Below are 27878 nucleotides of genomic sequence, written 5' to 3' on the forward strand. Positions count from 1 at the left end.
GCGGCCGCGGCGCGAGCCGGAGCCCGCCGAGCCAGACCGCGACGAGGCCCCGGGCGCGCCCTCGCTGCCGCCACCGCCGTGCCGCCGCCATCCGCCCGCCGCCGCCGCCGTCGCCGCCGCCCGGCCCCCGCGCACGCCAACCCCGTGTGCGCCTCGAGGCCGACTCAAGGTAAGCCCCGGCCGTCGCCGCGCACGGACCCGCGGCCCGGCACTGCCCCGACCCTCGCTCCGCGCGGCTCCCTCCTGGCCGGCCCTGCGGGCGCATTGTTGTTTAGATTGCCAGCCCTCCAACCACACACGCTCCTTTGCATACTCCAGTGCTGACGGACCGCCCGCCCCGGCGCGGACCGCTACCCGGGCTCTGCTCCGGGGTCCAGGCGCCTCCTCCTGCAGCCCGACCCCCCTTCCCCGCCCCGTGAGCCCGCCGAGGCCAGCAGCCAGCCTGGCCACCGGAGCTTTTGCCGCTAATGGCATCTTCCTCCACCCCGCCCCCAGGAAGAACCGAGCTTCTCCCATCTCTGGAACTAACCCTTTCCTCCCGCCCACCCCACTCCCCCGAAAACAAGCCCCCCACGCAACCCCAATGCCTGGGACCAGCCTTCTGCCAGGTCTACCCACCCTTGGCTGGGGGAGGGGGTGCGGATTGGGGGGCGGGGAGCATACCTGGCACGGAGTGAAAGTCTTTGAGTCCCCTGTGCAGTCCTTCCTCCCCAGCATACCGCCTCCCCTCTTATCTTGACCAGTGAGTCCACCACCACCCCTTTTCTCAATCGCAGCTGCCTGGTCAGCATGGTATCTTACGAGCGTTCTGAGCTCCAACTTTAGAATAAGATGTTTTTTTAAAAAAAGGAAACCCAGAAAGCTGCGAAAAGATTTTTTTTTAATGCAATGAATGGGGAGTAGTTCTTTGAGCACCCTTCTATTCACCTCTTCTTTCCTCTGGACTGCCTGCTTGCCTCCCATCCCCCTCAACCTGGATGCCTGTCTGCTGGAAAAGGCGCGATTGCTCCTCTTCCTCCTCTTGCCCAAGACCAGGAGCTAAGGTCTCATATCCTTTTTAGCCACACACATACCCACACTAAGTCTTGATGTTCTTGTGTTTACCAGGTTCTCTGGACAGTTCTTGCCATAACCCCATTTCTCAGACAAAGGCTTAAGAGGGAAAAAGAACCAAACTGTTTCCTGTGTTTGCCATCTTAATACTGTCCATTCCCACACACCCAGTTCCTATTCCTGATGCTTCTCGTGCCAGTGTCTTGAACCTTAGAAATGGAAAAAAAAAAAATCCTGGGTAGCTTGATACAGCTTCTTTATAAATCTGCATTGTTGCTTCTGGTTTATGGCCATGAAGAAAATACCAGCCCCCACCCAAAATGCACTGCAGCCAAGTCGGCTAAAGGCGATGAGTGTTGGAGTCAGTAGGGGGCGCATTCCCTGCACTGGGTAAGGCTGCAGAGGGGGGAAGGGCCCCAGAGCTAGAACAGGATGTGCTTCACAGCGCCTTCTACAGACCATGGGAAAATGGACCCAGCAAGTCACAGACACCCGCTCTCCTAGTTGGTGAGCTGACAGCAACATGGCGAAGAACTAAGTGAGTCAAGAGCAGTGATTTTCTTTATTTAAAAGAATCCACCCACATTTAGAAGTTCTGTCTTTTTACTTTTTCAAAACTGTTGACCCTCAGACAATCCGCATTGTTCTTGACGAACCACCTTGGCACATCCTAGGCACACAGATTTACCCTTCTCTGGAGTTCTGGAATTCTTCCACTTTAAGCTTTGAATGTGTTACCGTATCTTTCCAAGGCCAGAAGATGGTAAAGGGAAAGTTTAAAACCAAAGAGTAACAGGTTTGGGGTATTGCTGATAACCACCTTTCTAAATGGCCCAAATCTTTCCAACTTTTTGAGAGTTAAAAATCATTCCTGAGGAATGTTAGATTTCAGTGGGGTAGAAATTTTCATAAGCAATGTAGTTGGGTGTCATGGTTTGCAAAGTCTTGTTGGTAAACATCAAACTCATGTTGAGTTCTTCATTGTGAAACTCAATGAGTTTACTGTAAAATTTCATTTCCTTCCAACTTTGGACTTAGAATTGCCATGCATTTCTGTAGCCAACCACCTTTGCAAAAGCATTGACACCAGTCTTCTGTGAGCACCCACCTTCTTTAGGGTGTGTTGATTTCTATAGATTTTACTCCTCTTGTTATTTCCGTAGGTGTGAGATGCACAATGCGAAACCTAGGCCCCAGCTTTTGCACCATGATGCACAGGGTTGTACTTTTTGTACTGAACTGATAGGTGGCCTAGTGGTTATGCCCTGTACTACCATTTTGAGGATCTGGACTCCGTTCCTGCCTTGCTCTTTGGACCACATTGTCAATTCACACCGGTGGGTATATTCGTTTTGGAGGTTGGGAATGCAGCAACAGGGAAGTCAAGAGACTTCTTTCTTGGTCACCACCAAAGCCAACACTTCCAAAATTTCAGCCTAGCCACATTCCTCAAGGAACCGGTTAGAGTTGGTTGCAGCCCTGGGTTCTGAACAGAGAAATAACTTAAGAGTTGCTGGAGAGAAAATTTTAAAGGTGCTAATACTGTTTTAATTTTTTGCATTCTGCACTCTTATTTATAAAGTATGTTAAGTTCTCAATTACTGTTATTTTGATAACCCAGAAAAAGTTGTTAAGCTTCTGAAAACCTTAAAAGATTCTCTGATCAGAACAGGCCTTTCCATGAACATGTACTTGCTACCAAAGATTAATAGTGGTTGTTGATACTCAAGGGTACTTTTTTTTTAAGACTTTGTTGCAGGTATTTTATATAGACACATCAAGATAAATTTATGGGAAAATGAATGGGTGTTTTCTTTGATACATAGTTAACCAGTTGATTTTTAGGGAGAATTTTCCTTGGACATTTGCTACCAACTAACATTTGGTGAGTGAAAAGGAGGCAGCTTGGTTCAGGTATTCCATTAGAGTCTAAACTATATTACTTTACCATTTTTTGGTAATTACAAGAATCAGATGTTTAAAATGGTATTGTAATTTTAAAATACTGTAGCATTTGTTAAACAGATCTAATTTTGACCTATATTTGGTCTTTGATATATAGTTACACAAATTTTTAAATGAGTCATTTTGAAGACAACTTAGTGGAGCTTATGTTTGAGAAAAAGTTTTTGAAAGTGCTTTTGTTTGATTTAGCTAATTATACATAAGATACAGTGTTAACTGATGTCCTTAGTGGTAACAGCCATTTTTCCCCTACAGGAAAACTTTCTGTGAGCTTTTAAAAAGCATGTATTCTGTAGTTTCAAGAGTTTACTAGTTGGGGCATTCAAAAAAAAAAGATGAAACACTTGGTCTTGAAGGCTGGAATTTAGGTAAACAGTGAGGATTCGTTAAAGTAAAAGCCCTCAATTAACTAGAGGGTGGGAAATGGGTATCCTGTTTAACTGAACTTTAAGTAGAAATTCCTTCTTTTCTTGGCCCTTGTTGAAAATTTCCTAATACTTTACTAGAGGCTGCTATACATTAAAGTAAGTCTTTGATTTTGGTTCTAATAGTCTCTATAGAAAATATAGGAGATTAGATTATGAATCTAAGGAACCCTGGCCCTGCCTATCCTGGAAGTCATTGGTTTTAAACATACCCTATGTGAATTTATTTTGCGTAAATTTCTTTTTTTCATTAAACCAGAGTACAGGAAAAGTTCTAATATTATTTATAATAAAAACATTACCATGTTGAACAGATTAAATGTCATGTAAGTTCTCAATTGCTATTATTTTGATGGCCCTATCTCAAAAGTTGCTAAACTTCTAAATACTTTAAAGATTCTCTGCTGAGGACAGGCGTTTCCATGAACATGTACTTGGTACTAAATAATCAATCAATAGGCTTTTATCAATGAAGAATGGCTTTTGATTTTCATTATAACATACATGCATACATTTATGTTTATATTAGATTGCTAAAAGCATGATTGCATAACGTACATTGTTTAAAATTTTTGTTTTCCTTGTAACCACTTGTAAGTTTTGGAAAATATCTATTAAACATAATTAGTATTTTGAAATTTTAAATATTTAGCAGTCTGTTGGTATATTTAAGATGATGTGCACATGCTGGCTACACATTTAAATGTGAAAATTATAGTTTAATAAAGAAGATAGAGCTGTTCTGTTATAAAGGAAGGAGCAAGTAAGGATTAATACTTGGGTTGAAAAGAGATAAAAGAAAAACTTCACAATTAAGTGGCAATTTTTCCCTTTGAGAGGCATATATAAATAAGAAAATTGCCTAAGTTGGCAGATTGATTCCACTAATTGGTGGGTGGGTGAATGTGTGTATACACACTGTTTTTTTAGAATTGGAAATGACTGTCATACTACTAAATACAAATAAAAGGACCAAATATTACAGATGTCATTAGGAAAAAATTATACATAAGTGCAGAAAAACAGAATCAAACATGGTAGGGTTTTTTTAATAATCTATTTAAATCTTAATGAAATAAACTTTTAAAAAGAGGACAAAAAAATTTTTTTATTTTATAAAATTAGAAACTAATTTGTAGTTTATGCCAAGATGCCCACTACTCTTGCAGTGAGTTACCTGCTCAACTTGGACTTCGAAAAGACTTATACTTTAAAAGAATGTCATAAAGTCTGTTATATATCTTCCCAAAGGTAGAGTACTTCCAATGAAAATTTAACTTCCTCTTACTTGTGTAAGCATCATGAACATTAAGAAAAATGTTGCTCCCCTGTGTAATTGAATTATAGTTAGATTCACAGAACTTGACATATTATTAGCATCACATAAACTTAAAAAGGTTTTCCTCCCCTAGTTTTGTAAGGGCTTGTGGTATTAAGTCTGGAGCAAATGCCATCTTCTTCTGATGTGCATCACTGTCAGTTGTACCTTTTATGTTGTTAGTTTGGAAACTTGACTGTTGAAACTGGCATGAACTGAAGCCCCCGCTGATGGACTGAATTGATGTTTTGCATATAGAAGCTATTTTTTGTTTACACATGGTCACGTTCCACCTTGGCTGTTGAGATAGTTTATAAGAAGAGCCATCCATGTTTTGCCCAGCATTAGTGGCCATGGTTCCATTGTGACTTCATGCTTTTGTATTGTTTGCTTGCCTGATTCTATTAATTACAAAAGGAGAGGATGATTGTGCCCCTCCTTTTTTATAAGCACTTTATAAACCATTCTCCAATCTGAGTGTCTTAGTGCTGCTTAAACCTATGGGTTTTTTTTGGTCATGACCTTCCTTTGATATCTGCCAGTATAAGGATCAACTTAAGTGAGAATCTGTATTTTGCTTCACAGGAGAAAGGATCTCCTCATATATTATTATATGCTTAAAAATTAGGCATATATTAAAGGCTTCTCAAATTGGGATATTCATATATATATTGATTATATTGGGATATGCATACTGATATACACAAAGTCATAGAAAAATGTCAGCCATCTATATAAAATTACAGTTTTGATTGGGGGTGCACATTTTTATTCTAGTCAGTGTAAAATGCAAAAAAAAAAAAATTCTGTTTCAGTTTTGGATTCCCTCATCTCCATTCACTGCTCTCAGCCTTCAGGAGTTCTTTGACATGCACTCACAAGCTTCCTTGGTTTTATAGATCCCTAGAACTTAGCACTACGAAAGCAGCTAGAGAAATCCTGATCTCAAGAATTTCAGTGTTCCAGATATGAAGGTTTGGAAATGGAGAAGAAAGCATAAAAGACTTTAGATAGTTTACTAAGGGAATACTTCTCTGAACATATACAGCAATTTAAGATTTAACTCAAAAATATGCATGTAATCTGTAAGAGATTCCATGTATTGTTTGACTAGCCCTTAGAAATTAAAAACAAATAACTCCACATTCTAATTCCCTTCCAGTAAGGGTGTAGATTTGTAATTGAGTCACTCAGCCTTGGGTTGTTTATATTTGTATGTCACTTCTCATGACTTGGTTGATGCCTTTCAATGTGTAAATGCCCCCCCTGGCTGGGCTTTATGGTATTATAAAATAATATTGATGGCTTGCCCATTTTATTTCCCAAACACTTTATAAACCATTCTCAGTTCTGTCAGGACTGTCCTTGTTTGACAAGTAGGGAAATGAAGACACTACTACATGCAGTGATAAAGTGAGCCATGGAGTATGTCTGGGTTGGTTCCCAGGCCTGTGCTTGGAACACAGGCTTTTATAGTGCTCCTGTGAGCTGTTAGGCTAATGAGAGCTCATATGAATGCTTCATAATTTCTTAGTGATGTTTTGTGCTTGTATGTCAGCTAACACCCAGGGATTCCAAATGGTCTTTACAGTTAAAGTAGCTAGCCACACCCCCAGCAGGAGAATATGGGCAAAAACTGTGGTAGTGGCAGTTGGTTGAAGTAGCATTTCTGGATTGAAGTTGCCTGTATAAGAATCTTGAAAGTAAGTTTGTCCTGTTGCTTCTTGCAGTATTTTGGTTTAAGACAATCTTGTTCTTTTTTTTCTCTGAGCACTTATTTTTCTTAAATAATTGCTGACTTTTGCCCTTCTTCTGCCTTTTCTTTCTCTGAACCTGTGCTCCATTTAAGAGCTTGTGGGAACCTGGGCTCCTTGAAAATCTAGTGGGAACTGGCAACAATTGAGAGCCTGTATGAGTGGTCTCTTATGAAACCTGATATATCTGAAGAAATTTCCCTATCTAGTGGGAAAATGGCAGAATTTATTAAAAATTTTAAATTGGAATTGTAAATTTAAGTCAGCAATTATAATCCTTGCTCTTGTGAAAGAGGTGAACTGAGATTGGGAGTGTTCTGATGCTTGTCATGCTTAAAAACAAAAATACTAATAAAACTTCTCTGCAGAAGTTTAAGGATTGAGCTAATCAGGTGGCAGAACATGCTACAAGAATAATGCTTTTGCTACAGTGAATGCTTTATCTGAGCTTTGACTCAGAGCTTAGAAAAACTTGAGACATTTCTGAGTAGTTTTGATAGGGCATGGAAATTTTATTATTGAGATTGAAAGTAACCTACTTTATGTTTTAAGCCATTTAGATGCAAAGACCAGTGGCATACTTCTGGAATGATTATAAGTGGACATGTCTGGGTATCCTCTTAGGCCTCCTTTTTCACACTTCCCTTATGCCAGGTTGCCCACCTGTATGGACAGCAAGCAGCTCTAAGCCTATGGAGTCCTGATGTGGGCTGCAAGTGTTGGAATCACTTGTCACAATGTGTCCCTGCCTTTCTGGAATGCTTATTTAAAAAGAATTAAATGAGGAAATGCTCCCCTTCTCACACTTAATTTAAAGCTAGAATGGGATGTTAGAGATGTTCTCAATCTTTTTTTTCTTTCTTAAGCAGTGAGGTATCTTTCCCCCTTTCAAATAAAATTCTGTGTGAACTCTAATATACACAATCAGTAAAAAGTTAGAGGGCTATACCTTTAGGTGCTAAATTTTCATCTTGTCCCTCAGGCATCATCTTCCGATCCATCCTATACCCTATTTATATATATCCATATATAGTATGTATGGATATACTATATATATCTCACCGCACTCAGTACACCCTGAAACCATTGGTTCCATTGGTGGTCTTAGAAATTCTGGTGTTAACAGCTAGGATTCTTGCCTGAAATCTAAACAGTCAAGAGTAAGAAGGATAAACTGCAACAAAACAGCAGTTTCTAGTTGTAGGTTTCAGTCCGAAAGTCTTAAAGAGTGACCTATATACTTTTTTAAAATACACAAAATTTAGATTATACATTTATGTTTCTACATAACTATAAGTCACTTAGGTTTATTTTGGATACTTGGCAATGTTCTATTGCATAAGCCACAGAACTTGTAAAGTTAAGGTAAACTCTAATATGAATGGCTCATAGAGATGCACAGGGAAGAAACTTTATGTGTAAGTATGAATGTGCATTATAATGTGTACAGGAGCAGGTGTATGGCAACCACATCTGATTCTCAGGAGAGAATGCTTTTTAAAAGACTATGCTCTGGTGTGAACTCATAATTTTCAAAGTGATTATTCCAGTATCTGATCTGGTTTAAGGTGATAATGACTGCTTTAAGTATTAACTGGCATTGTCATATTTAATCCTTCTGACATTTGAACAGTGAAATAGTGTCTTTCTGGTTATATCCATAATTTTGATGTAGGCTGTAAGCTTCACCCTTGAATCTTGTTTCTCCTTCCTTTTGCTATCACTTCTGTATCTTACTACCTTATGCCTAAGGCTCTGGTGATGTTGCAGACCTTTCAGATTGAGTAGGTTGGAGCTGGATATAAGTTCCTTCAGGTGATTCTGACAAGAGGCCGTCTGGTATCTACTCTGGCACTTATTTGACTTCCTCCAGACCTTTTTTAATGAGACCTGATGAACACAACCAAATTAATTATTTTATGCTGTTAGAATTCTATGACTTCTCTACTTCAATACCTGAACCATCTCCTTAGTGCCTACCAGCCATAGCAGCAGACTAGATTCAGGGCCTCTGTCCTATCCCCAACCTGCCTTGCCAACCTTGTCATTCATTATTACCCAGAAGCCTGACATAGCAGTCATTCTAACTATGCAGTAGTTTATAGAAATTCTTACCTACCCTCCTTTGGAACTGTGCCTGCAAGTTTTTTGCAGTGAATGCAGATTCTCAACCTAACTAATGGCTCCAGCTCAGCAGCTTCTACCCTCTCCTGACCCTCCCCTGCGGAGAATGAATTTGCCTCCCTTTTTGAAGCCTCAAGGCATTTAGTTTGTGACACATCTGACACCCTGCCTCTTTTCCTGTAGATATTTATGGGGTATCGAATCTAAGCCTTTTCCAGCCAGGGACTGATCATTCAGTCTACATTTACGGAGTGCCTGCTGTGTGCCAGCCACTGATGTAGATGCCAGAGATACTGCAGGGGAAAAAAAGGCAGCATCCTTTTAATGGACCTTTTTGCCTTGAATAGTGAGATGACCCCCTTGTCCTCCTGCATGTTTTAAGGACTCTTAAGTCTGTCGGTTGAGTTTGGGAAAGTCAGTCTGCTGAAAATGATTCATAGTGATTGTAATTTACAGACAAATACCTCTTTACAAGCTGTATCAGTTACAATTCATGTCATATTTTACTGTACTTCTGAGTTACCTGTGGTGAGCATTTAAATAAAACTTTTAAGTCACAGTGTGATTATAACTTTGGTGATTGATAATGCGGTGAGCCAGGCTGTTTATTTCCCATTATTATCTTGGTTCAATATTGAGGCACACCAACATAAAAGAAAAACAAAATTTGCTTACAATGCTAAAATTAAACTTTATATCACTGTTATCTTTGAGAAGGCTTATTTTTCCTAGGACCTCTCCTCTTTTTCTAGTTCCAGCTTTTTATAACTGAAGGAAACTTAAGGTGATTTGAAACTTCAACACATGGAAATTCTGTGAAAATTTTTCTGTACTTCCACGTGCCCTAGAATCATTTCAGTTATACAAAGCTAAAAAATTTAGTGACTTGAACTAACTAAAGAAACCCCAGCTGTCGATTAAATCTGTTAGTTAAGGCAGAGTGATTGGGGCCTTTGACATTGACAAAAGTAATATATCACTGTTCTGTCCTCTAAGAGTAGAGTACATTTGTGGGGAAAGTGAACTCTCTACTAAGATTTTTAAGTACTTAACAGTTTAGGGGCCATTAATATATTCTCATAGTCACTCATTTAATATTGTCCAAAATGGTCTGGAAATTTGTGAAGTCCTTCCAGAGTCCCTGTGTTACATCCAGGACTTACTCTGGAGGAGCTGTCCTGTTCAAAGGAGTCAACAGATGCTAAATAATCATAGTTTTTAGCAGACACCCATCAATAATAAATGCCTCTAATTTTGAACCCAGATTCCCAAACCTTATCTGCTTCAAATTCACTACTATTGCTTTAAATTTTTCAGTAGTCACATTTTTTCCAAAGGTACTAAGTTTTAATTGTGGTAAAATATACATAAATTTTATTTTAATCACTTTAGGTATGTAGTTCTGTGACATTAAGTATGCTCACATTGTTGTGTAACCATCACCACCATCCATCTCCAGAACTTTTTACATTTGCAAAATGAAACTCAATGTCCGTTAGACAATAAATACCAATTCCCCCTTCCACCCAGCCTTGGCAACTACCCTTCTTCCTGTCTGTCTGAATTTCACTACTCCTAATATCTTGTATGAGTGGAATCATAACACTGTTTGCCCTTTTGTGACTGATTTCTTTCACTTAGCATAATATTTTCAGGGTTCATCCATGTTTATTCCTTTTTATGGCTAAATCATATTATATTGTGAATCATTCCACATCTTATTTATCCACTTACCAATTAGTAAAAATCGGGGTTATTTCTCTTCGAGTATTACGAATACTGCTGTGAACATTCCTTTAAAAGTTCCTGTGTGGGCATGTTTTCATTTCCTGATTGCTTTTGTAACAAAAATGAATGGAACTTTATTTGGGAAAAGGAACCTAAGAGGTGGTTGAGAGCAGATTAGCCTCTGCTTTCTCAAGCAGTTTTTGGAACAATTGCTTGAGTATTGATAATGGCAAAATGATAAAAAGGAAAGACATAGCATCTGGGATTTTTTTTGCAAAGCCTTTCGTTTGCAAGAATGGTTTTCATTTTGCAAGATACTACATCACAATATGGATAGAAAGATACCTTCATATGTGACTGTCTAGTGATTGTTGGCATCCATTTGGTGGTATGAGTGCTGTGTAGGGCAAGTGGTCTCAGCTGAGTTCCTGTTTAAGTTCTTCTCTGGATATGACAGGACCATGTGACCTGAGATGTGTGTATCTTCTTAATCTCTGTATCTCTGCTTGATCTGGCTTAGCCAAACTTTTTAAGGTATTTCAACCTTGGATACTGAAGTTCTGGCACTTTCAGATCTATGTATATATGACATGCTGTTGTTTACTTTTTATTAATGGCAGAGATGAACCCTTCGTCTGCTTGGGTAGTGGGAGGAACACTGCATCCTAGAACTGGATGACCTTGAGACTCAGCCCTGACTGACAAGCTGCTCACCCTCAGGCCAGTTGCTTCACCTCAGTAACTCATCTGTGAAATGAGAAGAGTTTGGATTAAGCAACCTGTAGGCTCTTCCAGTAATTCAGAATGCTGCTTTTTCATAACAGATTTCAGTTGATACTGTGATTAGGAATATGAATCTCAATCTCATCTTTTCTAAGGCCTGTAGTGGACATTCTTTATCATTTTGAAGTCAGAATGGTTATGCTCCTTCAATTGAAAGATTGTTAAAGACTGTTGATAGTTACTTCACTTCTAACCAGACATGAGTTCAGTACAGAACACCCTTTTTCTCACCTGCTAAACCAGTAATGCTGAAAAAAGAACGTATGTGAAAAAAATATATTTTGTTTTATTGTTGTCATATACGTGACATGGCTGCCACCAGCACAAATGGACCTTTCAGGTGCGTTAATTTAAAAATATCCAGAACTAGAAAAATGTTGTCCTAATTGATCTGGATGACTGTCACATCCGGAGTAACAGTTTATTCTGGACAAACTGGAGCCCATCCATTGGAGATTGGCTTATGCTCTAACAGAAGGAATGGTGAAAAGAACTGAGCATGGTTAACTTGGAGAGTGGAGAAGGCTTGGGAAGGAGGAAGTATCTTAAAAACTTGAAAGGCTGTTACACGGCTAAGTAAATAGATTTTGATGGCTGAACTGAGAACTGTGGCAGGTCACAAAACATTGTAAAGAGTAAACTTGTGAACAGAGCTGTCAACGAGCAAGTCAGTGCAGTTGTAGTTAAGAGTAGAAGAAAACAAATTAGTTGCATTTCCTGCCTGCTACTTGTCTTTATTTACAGTGTTTATGATTTTCCTGAGCAATATAATTGATGTTCATTACTGACATTTAACTTTTGGTGTGAGTGTGTCTTCATTTGCCAAGTAGTTTCTCTTCCTAATCATCCTGAGCTTTTCAAATACACTCTTCTTTAGCCTCAACACTATTGCCTGTTTTCTGGCAAGATTAAAGAGAAGGGACTAAACTTGATTTTCTTAACCTCCGTCATGCTGCACAGTTTTGTATGCTAATCCAGTAGAGCGTTCTGCCCCCAATAGTCAATTACTTGTTTTGCTGTATTTGGGATTGAGGAAAGGAGGAGGAGGAGACGGAGCTGCTTTTCTGTGAAGAGCCTCTGGCATCTACAAGGTCTTTTGCCCAGGCTTATAGAAAATTGAAAGATAAGCTGCTGCTGTTCAGGACTGTGTGTTTTAGAAAAAGATTGAGTTAGGCAATTGCTTCCAGACTGAACGTAGACTCTGGGTTCTTGATGTGCTTGCTCATTGGAGAGTGGTTCTAGCAAGGCTTTACAAGTTTCATTTTTTTAAGTACAAATATATAAACCTTTTTCCAACTGGTTTAATTTAAATGTAGGACTTAGTGAGACCCTTAACAAGTAAGGTGTCTCTGTTCACCACTTTGGATCCTAGAACAGTAGGAAAGATAAGCACTTAATTGGTTATAAAGAGTGTTTTATGATGACTGCAATTTTACTCAACAAGTGGTTATTGACAGATACTAAGTATGTTGCTGAGATGGCAGTAGGAGGAAAAGACAGTACAGTACATGAATATGGGAAAGATTCTTTCTTTCTGCCTAAATAGTCTTTATTATAAAGGGTCCTAATCACAAAATCTGTTTAAAAAACAAACCATCATGTGAAGTACGTGAAGTAAATGATAATTTGATTTTCTTCATGAGTCGTCTTAAAATGCCAGTACTGCTTAGAAAATAGCATAACTTAATATCATTTTAGTTAGGTCAGTGGTTTAAAGAAGCTTCAAAAACCTTACTCTTAAACCCCTGTGAGGGTTTTAAGATCTTTATATAAATACTTACATATTTGTATCAGTATTAATTGGCATACTTTAAGTATCAAGGGTCTAAATTTCTTAAATATTTAGGTTGATGATGTTTACCAAAAAGTGAAATTGTTTATATTATAGTTGTTTGAACATAGTAATTTTTTTGACTTAGAAAATACAGTTGCCATTTTTCTTCACTAGTAATGGCATCATTTCCAGCCTTTGATTCCCTCTCCCTGTCCTGTAAGATAATTCCCAGAGACAGTGTATTTTTCTTTACAGCTTTAATGTGGAAATGTTTAAAAGACAGCATCAAAGTACGAACTATTTTCTAAAATTCTTAGTTTTACTATGGGCTTCCTATAATTGTATTTTGATCAGAACGTAATTTTTTTATTAAAGTATCTTTGGTATATAGTCTTATACTGGTTTCAGATATACAACACAGTGGTTCAACAGTTACCCATATTATTATTAAATCCTCACCTTCCAAGTGCTGTTACTATTTACCAACATGGTAAGATACTACGGAATCACAAAATGTAATCTTAATAGGGGAGATTTTCCTTAAACAATTGGAATACTGCTGTAGCCCTCACACGTCCTGCTGTGGTTGATTACCCACTAGGTCCAGACTGTACATTTCAGTAGACCTTGGCATAAATTCGCATTATGAGCTTACTTTGCACAAGTAACTATTCCAGGGAGATACTTGGGAACAGAGAACTTTTTCCTCCTCTCTCCGTTTCAGTCTGAGCCCCTCCACTTCTTAACTTTTTAATATTTCGACCAAGATTTCTTTAGAAACAAGGGTTTCACCCCTTTAAAAGGGGGAGGGAAAGGTTAAAAACCAGTGGTGTTTAGACTAAGCAGCTATGTTGAGGTGTTACCAGGAAGAAGTAACCATCCTTGTCTCACGTTCAATGCAGTGTTGAAATGTTCTCAGGAAAGTTGTAGATTGGCATCCACTAGTATCGCTGACGCCGGCTGTCACTCTGGTATATGTTCAGATTTCAGTTTTCAAATATTAGAAAGGAGCAGTTACACCTGCAGGTGATAGAAACTAGAGCACACTATCGTGTTTACTTCTGTGTTTTCTACCATGGTAACTTAGCACAATATGTTCTTTTTGGAACTTGGGAAACATCATATAAGAATGCACATAAAAATAAATTATATACTAGAAAATGCCATGGTAGACCCACATTTGGAGTAGATAAAAATGTAATCTGGAGATGTTTGGTGTGGAGGTGTTTTTGTTTTTGTTTGTTTTGTCCTCCTGGCTTGTTTGATTATTTGTGCCTGGTCAAAGTTTTATGGTTGGATTTTGTTTTTTCTTTGTTTTGCTTTATTTTCTGAAGGCATAGTTACACATGCCTTTTTTCTTCTAAAAACAAGGACTTAAGTGCTGTCCCTGATCTGATGGTTTTGCAGAGGGGCTACTATACATAGGACAAGCCTCATTGATTCTTGGTGCCTTCAGCCCTGCAAACTTTGTCTTGAGCCTGTTGAACCAGCCTTGTCATCTGTTGAGTTCCCTTCCATCTTCCTGACCCAAAGAGACTGAGTGTAACACTTGACTAGATCCAAGCCTTTTGGCAGAGTGGTGTTTCATAAAAAGTTCTGTTTCTTAGTAATGACCTCTGCTTAAGTAAAGTCCACAGTCATTGATGTATCATCATTCTTCCCATGTACAGATTCAGCCTGCAGATAATTCCCATGAGACAGGCTCTCTCTACCTTTGTTTACATTCTTTGTACTTAGAGTAAAGGAGTATTTTTGCTTTTGGTATTTGAAGGGAAAAAGAAGTGTGTGTATTTGATCAGTCATATATAATTTATATTATTTTAATTCTTCTGTAGCCTAGGGCTACAATCTCTCATTTTAGCCATCTGACTTTTGCTTTCTAAGAAAACACATGAATAGGAGTTTAGCCTGGATTAGTAAGATTTAATGTTTTGGCCTTAGTCAGCAGATGGGGGTATAATTTGCAAAGATAGATAGGAAAACATGGCAGAATCATTCAAAAATGAATTTAAATCAGTCTCAAAAATTGATGACTTAAGTCTAGTTGATCAGATGGCATATGCTTACCCAAAAGCTATTTATTTTCACTTGTTAATAAAACACTTGTATATATTAACTCCATTATTAATATGTTATTGAACTTTCACACCAAAGATTTTTAGAATTTAAGAAGTGTTTGACTCTCCATACAGTGTTTTGTTTGTGATTAATGAAATCCAGGGACTAAAACATCTTTCAGAATAACTACATGTTCCTGGCAAATTCCTGTTCTACCTGCTAGACCCAATTCACAAGTATAATTATTTTGCATAAAGTTCCTCATCTTCCTCTTACATAGTCACTTGCTCTATGTCCCACTACCCAGTGGGTTTACCAGTACAAGTGACATGAACCAAAGCTTAAGTAAAAATGATTTGTTTCCTGCCATTTATGAAAAGCCTGTGGGAGGTGCTCTCTCTTAGGCACAGCTAGTTGAGGATGTTAAGCAGTCAACAGGAGTCTTTCCCACCTCCCCTCTGCTTTCTCCATGTAGTGATAGGTCCTGACTCTACTTTTCAGCATCACTATTAGCCCTTTTTGGGGCACATATCCAGCTCAGTACTAATCAGTGTCTGCAGAGATAGGATTGGTCCACCTGGGTCATGTACACCCTGCTCTCATGACGAAAGGGCCTCTTAACTAACAGCACTTAACATGCAAGCAGGAGTGGTTCCAGGAGGAAGTTGGGCATGCAGAAACAAGCAACTGCTCTACTCCAGTGACCCAGCACCTGCTCTAGGGCCTGTCCTCTAGAAGCAGTGGAAGCAGTGGATGGTTGAGGGGAAAAACTGTGTCCTATCCATCCCTCTGTTCCTGGCACCTTAACTGGCAAAGTGTAGGTGCTCCAAAAGTGATTGCTGAACAGATAAGCAGTGGCTCTGTTCTATTAAATAGGATATTTTCCCTTTTTTGCCATTAGCTGAGAGGTTTATGGTTTAGCCAAAGGGAGCTCTCCTTGGTGTTGAGATAATGGTGCTGACCTAGTGAAAACTGCCATCCTGATAGCCAAGGAGGCTCAAGACAGAGGATTCACCACTTAGGGAAAAAGTAAGCCCATCCATCTTGTTCATTTCAGAGCCCATCTCTAGACAAGTTTTGACATTGTTAAGACATCTTCCTCCGTAAGAGTAATGATTGTAAATGTTTTGATTTTAGCTGTCTTTCTATTCAAAAGTGAGTTAACAACCCTAATCTCAGGCAGTCGATTTCCTGTTTATTCTGTTCCTAACCCCTCTGTCACTTAAGGTATGGGTCCTTGAACAGATTTTTAGTTTAAAGGGCTCTTGAGGAGTAGAGAGGAGGAATTCCAACATTAACTGGTAGAATTTGTTGGAGACTTTTCTTTGAAGGAACCTTGGCTTCATACAGGCCTAGAAAAGCTCCATAAGTCCACACACATTAACAGTGGCTCCTTCTGGGAAGGGGAGCTGTGTAGCTGGAGGACAGCCATAGGAGAGAGCTTTTGCTTGTATCCCTGTACTGTGTGCCTGTTTTGTATACTGAGAAAAGTGTTTAAAGCAAAAACCAGAAGAATTTTTGTAAATGCATTTGAGGATGCTAACACATACAACTGTGGTGTTTTAGCTCCGGGTGGACAAAATCTTGGAAATGGCCTCCATAGACAAATATACATGGAGAGTTCCCTACGTTTGGGGTAAGGGGCAGATGATAGATTTCCCGTAAATTCTTCAGAAATGTCAGAAATCTTCTAGCAAAGACAGTTACAATCTTAATTCCGAATATTCTACATCTTCCAGTGTAAATGTTAACTTGAGTTCCCTCCTAGTTGCTAATACAGAACAGAGAACCATTTGTGTACAGCATTTTCCAGTAAGTAGTGTCACTATTTATTAGCCTATTTAATTAGGCTAAATAAGTAAACTTGAGATTTACTCTATGGCTGAAATACCACTTTTTACAAACTACCAATTTCATGTACATAAGCTCTCTTATGAACGTACTCACATTTTCAGAACTGTAGGTGTATAAATTGGGTACCTACCATGCAATGATGTACTTCATTTTGAGGTCTTAAGACAACGTTAGCTACGTGTGGGCACTTAGAAAATGCATAGTATTTTTCCATAGGAAGATGGGTTTTCGTTTTAGCCTGAACTACAGTTTGACTCCCTTGGAGGTTTTCTGTATAAACTGGTGGCCCCAGTGGTGGCAACATTTCCAAATCTTCATGTATTTGTTTTGCTGAGATGTCGAGCTGCTTATCCAGGAGGCAGGGAAAACCAGTAATGGCTGCCTTCTGGGCACATCTCTGCTCTAAAGTGAAACAGGATTAATTTGGGATGTGATAGAAGAACTGGATTTTTGACCACTAGAGATTTTATTTCTATAAAATGGTTCTGAAATGACCTGGTTTGTGGGAACTGTTTTATTAAGTTATGGTTTTGAGCCACCAAAAAGATGGTTTTAAACAATTTAGCAGTAAAATTTCCACAAGGAACAATGGGATTTGGCCTTGAATGCACATTAATTTTTATCAGAAGTGACTTCTAAGTCTGCTGTTAGATTCAAGTAATATACAGATTATTCAGTGACAGAGGACACCGTACTCATGCTTCATAGGTAGGAGGAGTTTCATCTTGAAGATGAGGTGTTTTTCAGTGAAGTACATTTCTCTTTTGGCCTCAGTTACACTTGGGTACTATAGAAAATTTGGAGACTTCTAAGATCTGATAACTTAATCCAGATTCAGAATTTCTAGGAGTTATTGTTTGTTTCGGTAGGCTTCACTTTTTTTTCTTTTCTTTCCTTTTCCATTTTTCATAGTTAATACTGTGTTTTGGATTAGAATAAATGATGTAATATCTTAAAACATTTGGATTAGTTGACTTTGTGATTTATAAAATAATGGTAGCAGTAGTATAGAGTAACAGCTTTTATTAGAAAACCAGATTTGCATGTATTAAATTTTAATTCTGATGTTTTGGCTTTGTTTTTGCCCGATTTTTGTTTTTAGAACTAATTTGTATCCTGCAAAATTGATTTATATTATTAAATTGATGATTGATAAGTTCTCACTGTATTTTATAAGAATTATTTATGGTCACATTGGAAGCCATACAAATTTATCAACTGCCCAAGTCTTTACTAATTTTATTTTTCTTAAGCTTTGTTTTTAAGGAACTTGGGAAAGTGGGTCAAAATTCCTTCTTTTTAATATTAGGCCATTTAAATTTTCAATTCCCTCACACACATACAATGGTTTTCATTTTTTAAAATGATCCCCTAAAAGTCTACAACAGTTCTCATTTGCTCTGATGCTGAGTGCCCAGCTTTCACCATCTCAGCATTCATTCCTGGACACACGTGAATGCCTTTGTATGGTGCTGGCTGGGGCCAAGTTACACAACCACTAGTGTCTTTAGTTGGGGTAGTATACAGAAACTTATAAGCATATTTTTTTTAAGAATACCATAGCAATGTACAGAACAGTTTGCAGACAGCAAAACCTTCCTTTCCCTGGCACTCAAAATTGTGTGGTAATGATGCTGAAATGGTGAACATGTTTTTGTTTTCAGAAGTTCAATATCACAAAGAGAAAAGCACTTGCTCTTAATTTTAAAATAATTGGTTGGTATGAACCTAATTTCAACCTTTTAAGTTCATCACCAACCTGATTTTTCTTAAGTCCTAATCAGAATTGTGCCAGATTAGACACAGACTCTTCATAAAATGTACTGTTAAAAAATAGAAAAAATCAGAGTGTTTATTTTGCCTGCCTTTTCTCAGTATTCAGAACATACTAGATAAGAATATCTACTCACCTTTTTTGTCAGTCTGGGCCAGGATTTGTGATCCTACCATCAGTGAAATTAGCAAATACTGTAAGCTGTACATGTTTTGACTTGAATTTTTTTTTCCAATAGAAACTATGTTCCAACTTCCTGTCAACAATCTTGGCAGTTTAAGAAAAGCCCGGAAAACTGTGAAAAAAATACTTAGTGACATTGGGTTGGAATACTGTAAAGAACACATAGAAGTAAGTAGCATGTCATTTTTAATTTTCACATGACTCAGCTTCTGATCCATTACTTTGTGTCAGCAGCCAGGATGGTTAATTCTTAGGTGTGATTCTGAATTTCAACTGCAGCATTAGTTAGCTTCACCGGAATTTTCTCAGTTAGCCTAATTTGCTCCCCTGTCCCTAAAATGGGCTTTTTTCATCTTTGCATCCTGACGCAAAAGCAGTTATCATTGAGATATGTACACATATCAGACATTTTACTAGGCGCTTTAAAGTTGTCTCTAAATTGAAATCCTTAAAACAACCCCTGGGAAGATATAGGAATTCTTATCTCCAGTTTACAAATGAAGAGCCAGTAAAAAGAAATAGGTCCACGTCACAGCTCATCGTGTGGCAGGGTCTGTCTGCAGGACTCCAGAGCCTGTTCTCATTCTGAAATGCTGGAATGTTCTGGTTGACTTTCTGATTGTTGAGGCATGGTGGTTTAGGTACTTACTGTCTCTTAAAAGTTGAGCATTTGTTAGCCCTTTGACCCATCATAGACTGTTACCTTCCCTTTGTGTAACAGTTTGGACTTTACAAACTGTTTTTCTGGCCTTTTTATTCTATGAGCTCTGTGACAGCCCTGGAGGATAGCCAGTACAATGGTCTCCTTTTCCCAGTCTCATTCTTCCAGGTCTTGTGGTTGGTTGGTCAAAGCCTCTGATTGAAATGGAATGTTTTAAGCTGTTTTCCCACTAGCCTTTAAGTTCCAGCCAGCCAGGGGACTATAAATAAAATACCTTGTCCATCTATGTATCCCCAGCACCTAGCACAGTGCTAAGCACATAACAGGCATCCAGTAAGTGTTTGGATGGAATTGGAAAAAAAAAAAGCAATTTTTTTATACAACGTATTTCTTACACTGATTCCCACTAATACTACTCTAGGAATGTATCATAAAGAATCAAACTTCTCAAAAGTGGGCTTCTGTAGTTGTGTTGTCCGCAGTGTGGAAGTTCACTCCAGTCCCTCTCAAACCCCTCAAGCTCAGGTAGATGTGCCAGATGAAACAGTCCATTCACTTCACTCTGAGGTAATACAAGAATATATAATGCAATGTTAAGGTACCTTTTCTATCCTTCTTTTGGTTTATTCCTTCCGTTATTATACCCATTACATACTCTGGAATTTACGTGTACTTGATTTTCCCACACTGAACTACGAACCTTTTAGGAGCAAGGGGAATTCTACCCTAAGATGGTTGGTCTTCCTAGCCTGGGGGGATATGAGCCATTAAATTTTTACATAAATTTAACATAATACTACTTTCTTTGAATAACTCTCTTCCTTTTTTGGGTTCAGAAATCCTGTTCTCTTCCCATTCCAATCCTTCTCCCCTAGTCCCCCAAAATACGGGTCTTTTTCTACAGAACCAGATATCACATCTGTAGTACTATGTGACACTTCATTCTAATACCAAACTGTTGAGTTACAATACTCTAATGAAGGGAGCTTTGTATTAATATGTAGCTGAATTTTTACTGAAGTACAGCTTCCAGCGGTTTCCTTGGAAACCTGGCTGACCATTGAGGGAATGTTTGTTTGATAGAGTATTCAGTACAACTTCCGTATTCCTTCTTGTATCTCCTAAGAGCCTTATAGTTCCAGTTGAGTTCTTAGCAGAGCTGGTTTTCTATGCATCTCCCCAGCTCTAGTTAAGAAATAGGGTTTATATGTAAGGTGAGGCTAGAGTTGACACCACTGTGTTTTTGTAAACTTCTTTTGCTGTTTTCTAGGACTTTAAACAGTTTGAACCTAATGACTTTTATTTGAAAAACACTACATGGGAGGATGTAGGACTATGGGACCCTTCGCTTACAAAAAACCAGGTAAGTGGCAAAGATTACTTAACTCAAAGGACAGCATCCTTGGTATACTCCCACTCCCTTTTTAGCTCTAGGCTCTGTATCTTGTTTGTATGCAACCTAAGGTGGAATATGTCAAAATCAGAATCGATTTTCGTATTTTCCAAAGTGGTAGGGAAAAGTAGGAGGAACTTGTCTATTTTGTCTTTGGATTGAAACTTCAAGTGTAAGAATAGGCAGTTTTGTTACGTACAGGCTCTGAAGCCCACTGTATGCCAACATTCCCCAACTCCAAAGTACTTTGACTTTTCTATTTATAAAGTATTCCCTCCAACATTCTGTTCATCTAGGTTATCTATCAATTTTCTGTGTCTGTTGCAGTCCTTTTTTCTATTATGGGGAGAATTTTCTTACATTTTTTTTATTTCCCTGTGTTTATATCACACAACCTTTGGTGGTGTGGTTAGGTTAGGTGGTTCTGTAGGACAGCAGTGACAGAGAGGTGTGCATAACTTTTTACAAACTGCAATGAAAAATAATACTAGTCTGAGGTGCTGCCAGTGCCAGCCAGTATCAATACATGAAGCTGTGGTGAAAACAGAGCTAGTCAGTGGCATTTCATTTTCCATAGATGATAGGTAATGGTAAAGTTTAAATTTACAAGTTCAGTAGTAATTCTGGATTATTGATCTGTTCATCTATCAGAATATATTTGGCAGGGAATTGGTACTTTTAAACTCTACCTCAGAGTTTGATAAATTTGATACTATAGTTAATCTGGTTCTTATTAATTCCTCAGAAAATGGTACAGACATACCTAGTTTTATTGCCCTTCACAGATACTACTTTTTTTTTATTTATTTACAAATTGGTTTGTGACAACCCTATCTCAAGCAAATACGTTGGCAGCATTTTTCCAACAGCATTTGTTCACTTTGTGTATCTGTGTCACATTTTTGTAATTCTTGTAATATTTCAAAATTTTTTATTATATTTGTTTTGGGTAATCAGTGATCACAACTCTCTGAAAGCTCAGATGATAGCTAGCATTTTAATCAATAAAGTATTTTTTAATTAAAGCATGTACTTTTTTTAGACAATGCTGTTGCACACTTACAGATGACAGTATAGTATAAACATGTCTTATAGGCATTGGAAGCCATATTCCTTTGACTTGCTTGATTGTGATACTTGCTTTCCTACAGTGGTGTGGAACTGAACCTGCAGTAGCTCTGAAATAACCTGTATTAACTAGCAGTCTTAGAATATGAAAGCTTTCTCGTGGGACACATCATTTAGTTAATTCAGTTTTATAAAATCCCCAAGTCTCATAGTCTAACACTAAAGAAGGGTTAAGCTTTAAGGAAAACCAAAATTTCATTTTTGTTCAAAGAAGTATCTGAAACACAGTAGGTTTCTAGAGAGAAAGATAATCTCTTGCCAAGCTTGTGTTTCACCTGTCTTCGTGGAAGGACCAACTGGACAAGTGCTAATTCTGGAAGTCGCCCTCTGATGCCGGTATATTCTGCAGTCCCTTCTCGGGCTTTGTAACACCAGGTGCTCCTCATAGTCTGCAGGAAATCTTTATTTAACTTCTCAATTTTAATCAAAGCAGCTGTCACTTCATTACTTCTTTTGAAGCTGTTCTTGCTTGAGAAAGAACAGGATGACTTGTAGAAGACAGACTTTTCAAGTCAGTAGTGTTTAGATCAGCAATGAAGTCTGAGTACTACACTGTACTTCGATCAGAGGGAAAAAGTGAGGTTTTTGGAGATAGGATTTTTTTTATGAAAATTTTTCCATGATGAGGAAGCATGTAAAAGGTGCGTCTTCATGTCCTATTGCCTAATTGCAATACAGCAGTCTGGGTCCTGAATTTTACTATACATCTGAAACTCTAAGGCCTCTAACAGCTTGCTGACTCACAGGGTGAAAGTGGTTTCACAGGGGTTATTCTTGTCATTTCTAACTGTAAAATGTTTATCATGAAGCTGTTTGTCTAAAACTAGTCAGCAAATGTGACTCTGGTTTAAAAAAAAAATTCTTAGAATTTGAGTTTTTTATTTATACTTTGAGATTCAAATAAAAATACTTGGTTTTTCTCATTTGAGAGTATATTTCACAAATTTGTATTCAATATGGGTGGCAGAGTTGCCATTGTGTTGTAAAGTTTCAGTTCTAAAAGTAGTATGTCTCTATTGAAGACAGAATGCCTGGAAAAAATCGTAGAATCTGTGATCATTGCCTATCTGGAGTGGCATTCTGATTGTGGTTTTTGTCTTTTCTTTAGGACTATCGGACAAAACCTTTTTGCTGCAGCGCTTGTCCATTTTCTTCAAAATTCTTTTCTGCCTACAAAAGTCATTTCCGGAATGTCCATAGTGAAGACTTTGAAAATAGGATTCTCCTTAATTGCCCCTACTGTACTTTCAATGCAGACAAAAAGACTTTGGAAACACACATTAAAATATTTCATGCTCCAAACGCCAGCGCACCAAGTAGCAGCCTCAGCACTTTCAAAGATAAAAGCAAAAATGATGGCCTTAAACCTAAGCAGGCTGACAGTGTAGAGCAAGCTGTTTATTACTGTAAGAAGTGCACTTACCGAGATCCTCTTTATGAAATAGTTAGGAAGCACATTTACAGGGAACATTTTCAGCATGTGGCAGCACCTTACATAGCAAAGGCAGGTGAGAAATCACTCAATGGTGCAGTCCCTTTAGGCTCAAACACCCGAGAGGAGAGTAGTATTCACTGCAAGCGATGCCTTTTCATGCCAAAGTCCTACGAAGCTTTGGTACAACATGTCATCGAAGACCATGAACGCATAGGCTATCAGGTCACTGCCATGATTGGGCACACAAATGTGGTGGTTCCCCGATCCAAACCCTTGATGCTAATTGCTCCCAAACCTCAAGAGAAGAAGGGCATGGGACTCCAGTCAAGAATTGGTTCCCTTGCTTCTGGAAACGTCCGGTCTTTGCCATCACAGCAGATGGTGAATCGACTCTCAATACCAAAGCCTAACTTAAATTCTACAGGAGTCAACATGATGTCCAGTGTTCACCTACAGCAGAATAACTATGGAGTCAAATCTGTAGGCCAGGGCTACGGCGTCGGTCAGTCAGTGAGACTGGGTCTGGGAGGCAATGCACCGGTCTCCATCCCTCAGCAGTCTCAGTCTGTGAAGCAGTTACTTCCAAGTGGAAATGGGAGATCTTACGGGCTTGGCTCAGAGCAGAGGTCCCAGGCACCGGCGAGATACTCCCTGCAGTCTGCTAATGCCGCTTCTCTCTCATCAAGCCAGTTAAAGTCTCCTTCCCTCTCCCAAACACAGGCATCCAGAGTATTAGGCCAGTCAAGTTCCAAACCTACTGCAGCTGCCATAGGCCCTCTCTCAGCCAATACTTCCTCAACCCAAAAGTGGAAAATATGTACAATCTGTAATGAGCTTTTTCCTGAAAATGTTTATAGTGTGCACTTCGAAAAAGAACATAAAGCTGAGAAAGTCCCAGCAGTAGCTAACTACATTATGAAAATACATAATTTTACTAGCAAATGCCTCTACTGTAATCGCTATTTGCCCACAGATACCCTGCTCAACCATATGTTAATTCACGGTCTCTCTTGTCCTTATTGCCGTTCAACTTTCAATGATGTGGAAAAAATGGCAGCACACATGAGGATGGTTCACATTGATGAAGAGATGGGACCTAAAACAGATTCTACTTTGAGTTTTGATTTGACATTGCAGCAGGGTAGTCACACTAACATCCATCTTCTTGTAACCACGTACAACCTGCGGGATGCCCCAGCTGAATCTGTTGCTTACCATGCCCAAAATAACCCTCCAGTCCCTCCAAAGCCACAGCCAAAAGTTCAGGAAAAGGCAGATATCCCTGTTAAAAGTTCACCTCAGGCTGCAGTGCCCTATAAAAAAGATGTTGGGAAAACTCTTTGCCCTCTTTGTTTTTCAATCCTAAAGGGACCCATATCTGATGCACTTGCACATCACTTACGAGAGAGACACCAAGTTATTCAGACGGTTCACCCAGTGGAAAAAAAGCTCACCTACAAATGTATCCATTGCCTTGGTGTGTATACCAGCAATATGACTGCCTCGACTATCACTCTGCATCTGGTTCACTGCAGGGGTGTTGGGAAGACCCAGAATGGCCAGGATAAGACAAATGCACCCTCTCGGCTTAATCAGTCACCAGGTCTGGCACCTGTGAAGCGCACTTATGAGCAAATGGAATTTCCCTTGCTGAAAAAGCGGAAGTTAGATGATGAAAACGATTCACCCAGCTTCTTTGAAGAAAAGCCTGAGGAGCCTGTTGTGTTAGCTTTAGATCCCAAGGGTCATGAAGATGATTCCTATGAAGCCAGGAAAAGCTTCCTAACAAAGTATTTCAACAAACAGCCCTATCCCACCAGGAGAGAAATTGAGAAGCTGGCAGCCAGTTTATGGTTGTGGAAGAGTGACATTGCTTCCCATTTTAGTAACAAGAGGAAGAAATGTGTCCGAGACTGTGAAAAATATAAGCCTGGTGTGTTACTGGGCTTCAACATGAAAGAATTAAATAAAGTTAAGCATGAGATGGATTTTGATGCTGAGTGGCTATTTGAGAATCATGATGAGAAGGATTCTAGAGTCAATGCTAGTAAGACTGCTGACAAAAAGCTCAACCTTGGGAAGGAAGATGACAGTTCCTCAGACAGTTTTGAAAATTTGGAAGAAGAATCCAATGGAAGTGGCAGCCCTTTTGATCCTGTTTTTGAAGTTGAGCCTAAAATCCCTAATGATAACCCAGAGGAACACATACCGAAGGTGATTTCTGAGGATGCGTTAGAATCTGAGGAGAAGCTAGACCAAAAAGAGGAGGATGGCTCAAAATACGAAACTATTCATTTGACTGAGGAACCAAGAAAACTAATGCACGATGCTTCCGATAGTGAGGCCGACCAAGATGATGTGGTGGAGTGGAAAGATGGTGCTTCTCCATCTGAGAGTGGCCCTGGTTCCCAACAAGTGTCGGACTTTGAGGACAACACATGTGAAATGAAACCAGGCACCTGGTCTGATGAGTCTTCCCAGAGTGAAGATGCAAGGAGCAGTAAGCCAGCTGCCAAAAAAAAGGCTCCCGTGCAAGGTGACAGAGAGCAGTTGAAATGGAAAAATAGTTCCTATGGAAAAGTTGAAGGGTTTTGGTCCAAGGACCAGTCACAGTGGAAGAATGCATCTGAAAATGATGAGCGCTTATCCAACCCACAGATTGAGTGGCAGAATAGCACAATGGACAGTGAGGATGGGGAGCAATTTGACAACATGACTGATGGAGTAGCTGAGCCGATGCATGGCAGCTTAACTGGAGTTAAGCTGAGCAGTCAGCAGGCATAAGCACCAGGTTCTCTGTGGCAACAGTGACATGCTGCAGCCTGAAACTCTGTTCTCCTTTCAGTATGACTGCCAAGCTGTATTCTAACTGGTACTGCCTTTTGAGTGCTGGGTCTTCAGGCTGTGGGGATATGTGGCCACTGTACCCCCAGTGGTTACATAAGTCTGCACCACATGATTGGCTGATCTCTCTTCAGAACTTGATGTGACAGACACAGTAACTAAATGTGAAAAATCAGTAAGCTGGTGGCTCATGAACGCACACAAGGAAAAGCAGAGGTTTATTTTATCTGCCTTCTCAACATTTCTTTCCCTCTGTAAAATGTTTGGTTGGACGTCCCTGAGAAACATTATCCTGATTCAGTTGGTAATGTAGGGCCAACATACAAGCTACCACCAGTCCAATGTGTATAGTAGACTTTGGGAAAAAACCAGTTTTTTTTCATGTATTCATTCTGAATAGTTGAAATGTATATTTGTACAGTCTTTTAGACCTATTCAAGTGATGCTTACGATATTGTCATTGTGTACCCATCATAGATTTTTTTTTTTTTAGTGTTGCCCTTGCTGTGTAATAAATGCTATATCTAGTTTACCTAGCAAAAGCTTGAAACTGCGCTAGTATGGACTTTTGGACAGACTTAGTTTTTGCACATAACCTTGTACAATCTTGCAACAGAGGCCAGCCACATAAGATATATATCTGGACTCTCTTGTATTATAGAATTTTTCTTGTTCTGAATATCCTTGACATTACAGCTGACAAAAACAAAAACTGGTATTTCAGATCTGTTTCTGAAATCTTTTAAGCTAAAATCACATGCAAGAATTGACTTTGCAGCTAATTTTGACACCTTTTAGATCTGTATGAAAGTGTTGTGTTGAAGCAGCAAACCAATGAGTGCTGCATTTTCAATATTTAGTTTTATCTTTAGTTAAACACCACCTTGGTGTATTCATTTATACCATCTAATATATGACACACTGTTGTAGTATGTATAATTTGTGATCTTTATTTCCCTTTGTATTCATTTTAAGCATCTAAATAAATTGCTGTATTGTGCTTAATGTAAATATTTGCTTTATTACACATTTTAGTCCTGTGTGTCCATTATGTCTTGTGCCAGTTGACAACATGGCTCTTTCATCAGAGATGGAAGAAGCCACAGCCACTGGGGACACTTGTCGAAGACCAAGATCTGCCATTGGCATAGAGAATACTTCCTTTCAAGGCACCTGTTAAAATTTCTTTTGGCTTTGTCTTGTCTTTTTCTTTTTTAACTGCTAAAATAAACATCCTTGAGTTTTCAGTTCCCCTCTGTTAAGGAGTGAAGCCTGCTTACATATGTAAATGTCTCTGATAAAAGGATGTAAACATAAATTGGCATTCATTTGCCAGCAGAATCTTAATGCCCTGGTGTGTTTTCTTCTAAATGAAATGTTAGTTTTCACCTTATAAAGGGAACAATTGTACTAAAAAAGGCAACCACTCTGCTTCTGTTATAACTCTCTTGACCGTCTTGCTTTAAGAAAAAGGCTTTAGAGATCCCCATTTGGAAGGCTATCAAAATGCAAGGAGCTGATACATTTACTATGGGTAGATTCCCAAGAGCAACTAACACTAAATGTAAAGTCAGAAAGTGGTAGAAATAAGCCAATGTTTTCCACAATTTAAAACAATAGCATG

General features: G+C 38.9%; 1 protein-coding gene across 2 annotated transcripts; it reads left to right on the forward strand.

The window, feature by feature from the left end:
• ADNP (activity dependent neuroprotector homeobox) lies at positions 1-27601 on the forward strand. Of its 2 annotated transcripts, XM_037006296.2 has the most exons (5): positions 1-169; positions 2217-2390; positions 18849-18961; positions 20725-20817; positions 23084-27601. In XM_037006296.2, the coding sequence occupies exons 3-5, from the start codon at positions 18854-18856 to the stop codon at positions 26192-26194; spliced, it is 3312 nt and encodes a 1103-aa protein (XP_036862191.1). In that variant the 5' UTR covers positions 1-169; positions 2217-2390; positions 18849-18853; the 3' UTR covers positions 26195-27601. The 2 variants fall into 2 exon arrangements, with proteins under 2 accessions (XP_036862191.1, XP_036862192.1); XM_037006297.2 differs by lacking the exon at positions 2217-2390.
• Positions 27602-27878: the final 277 nt, after the last annotated feature.

The sequence above is a fragment of the Manis javanica genome, chromosome 5 (assembly GCF_040802235.1).
Source record: "Manis javanica isolate MJ-LG chromosome 5, MJ_LKY, whole genome shotgun sequence".
Taxonomy (NCBI): Eukaryota; Metazoa; Chordata; class Mammalia; order Pholidota; family Manidae; genus Manis; species Manis javanica.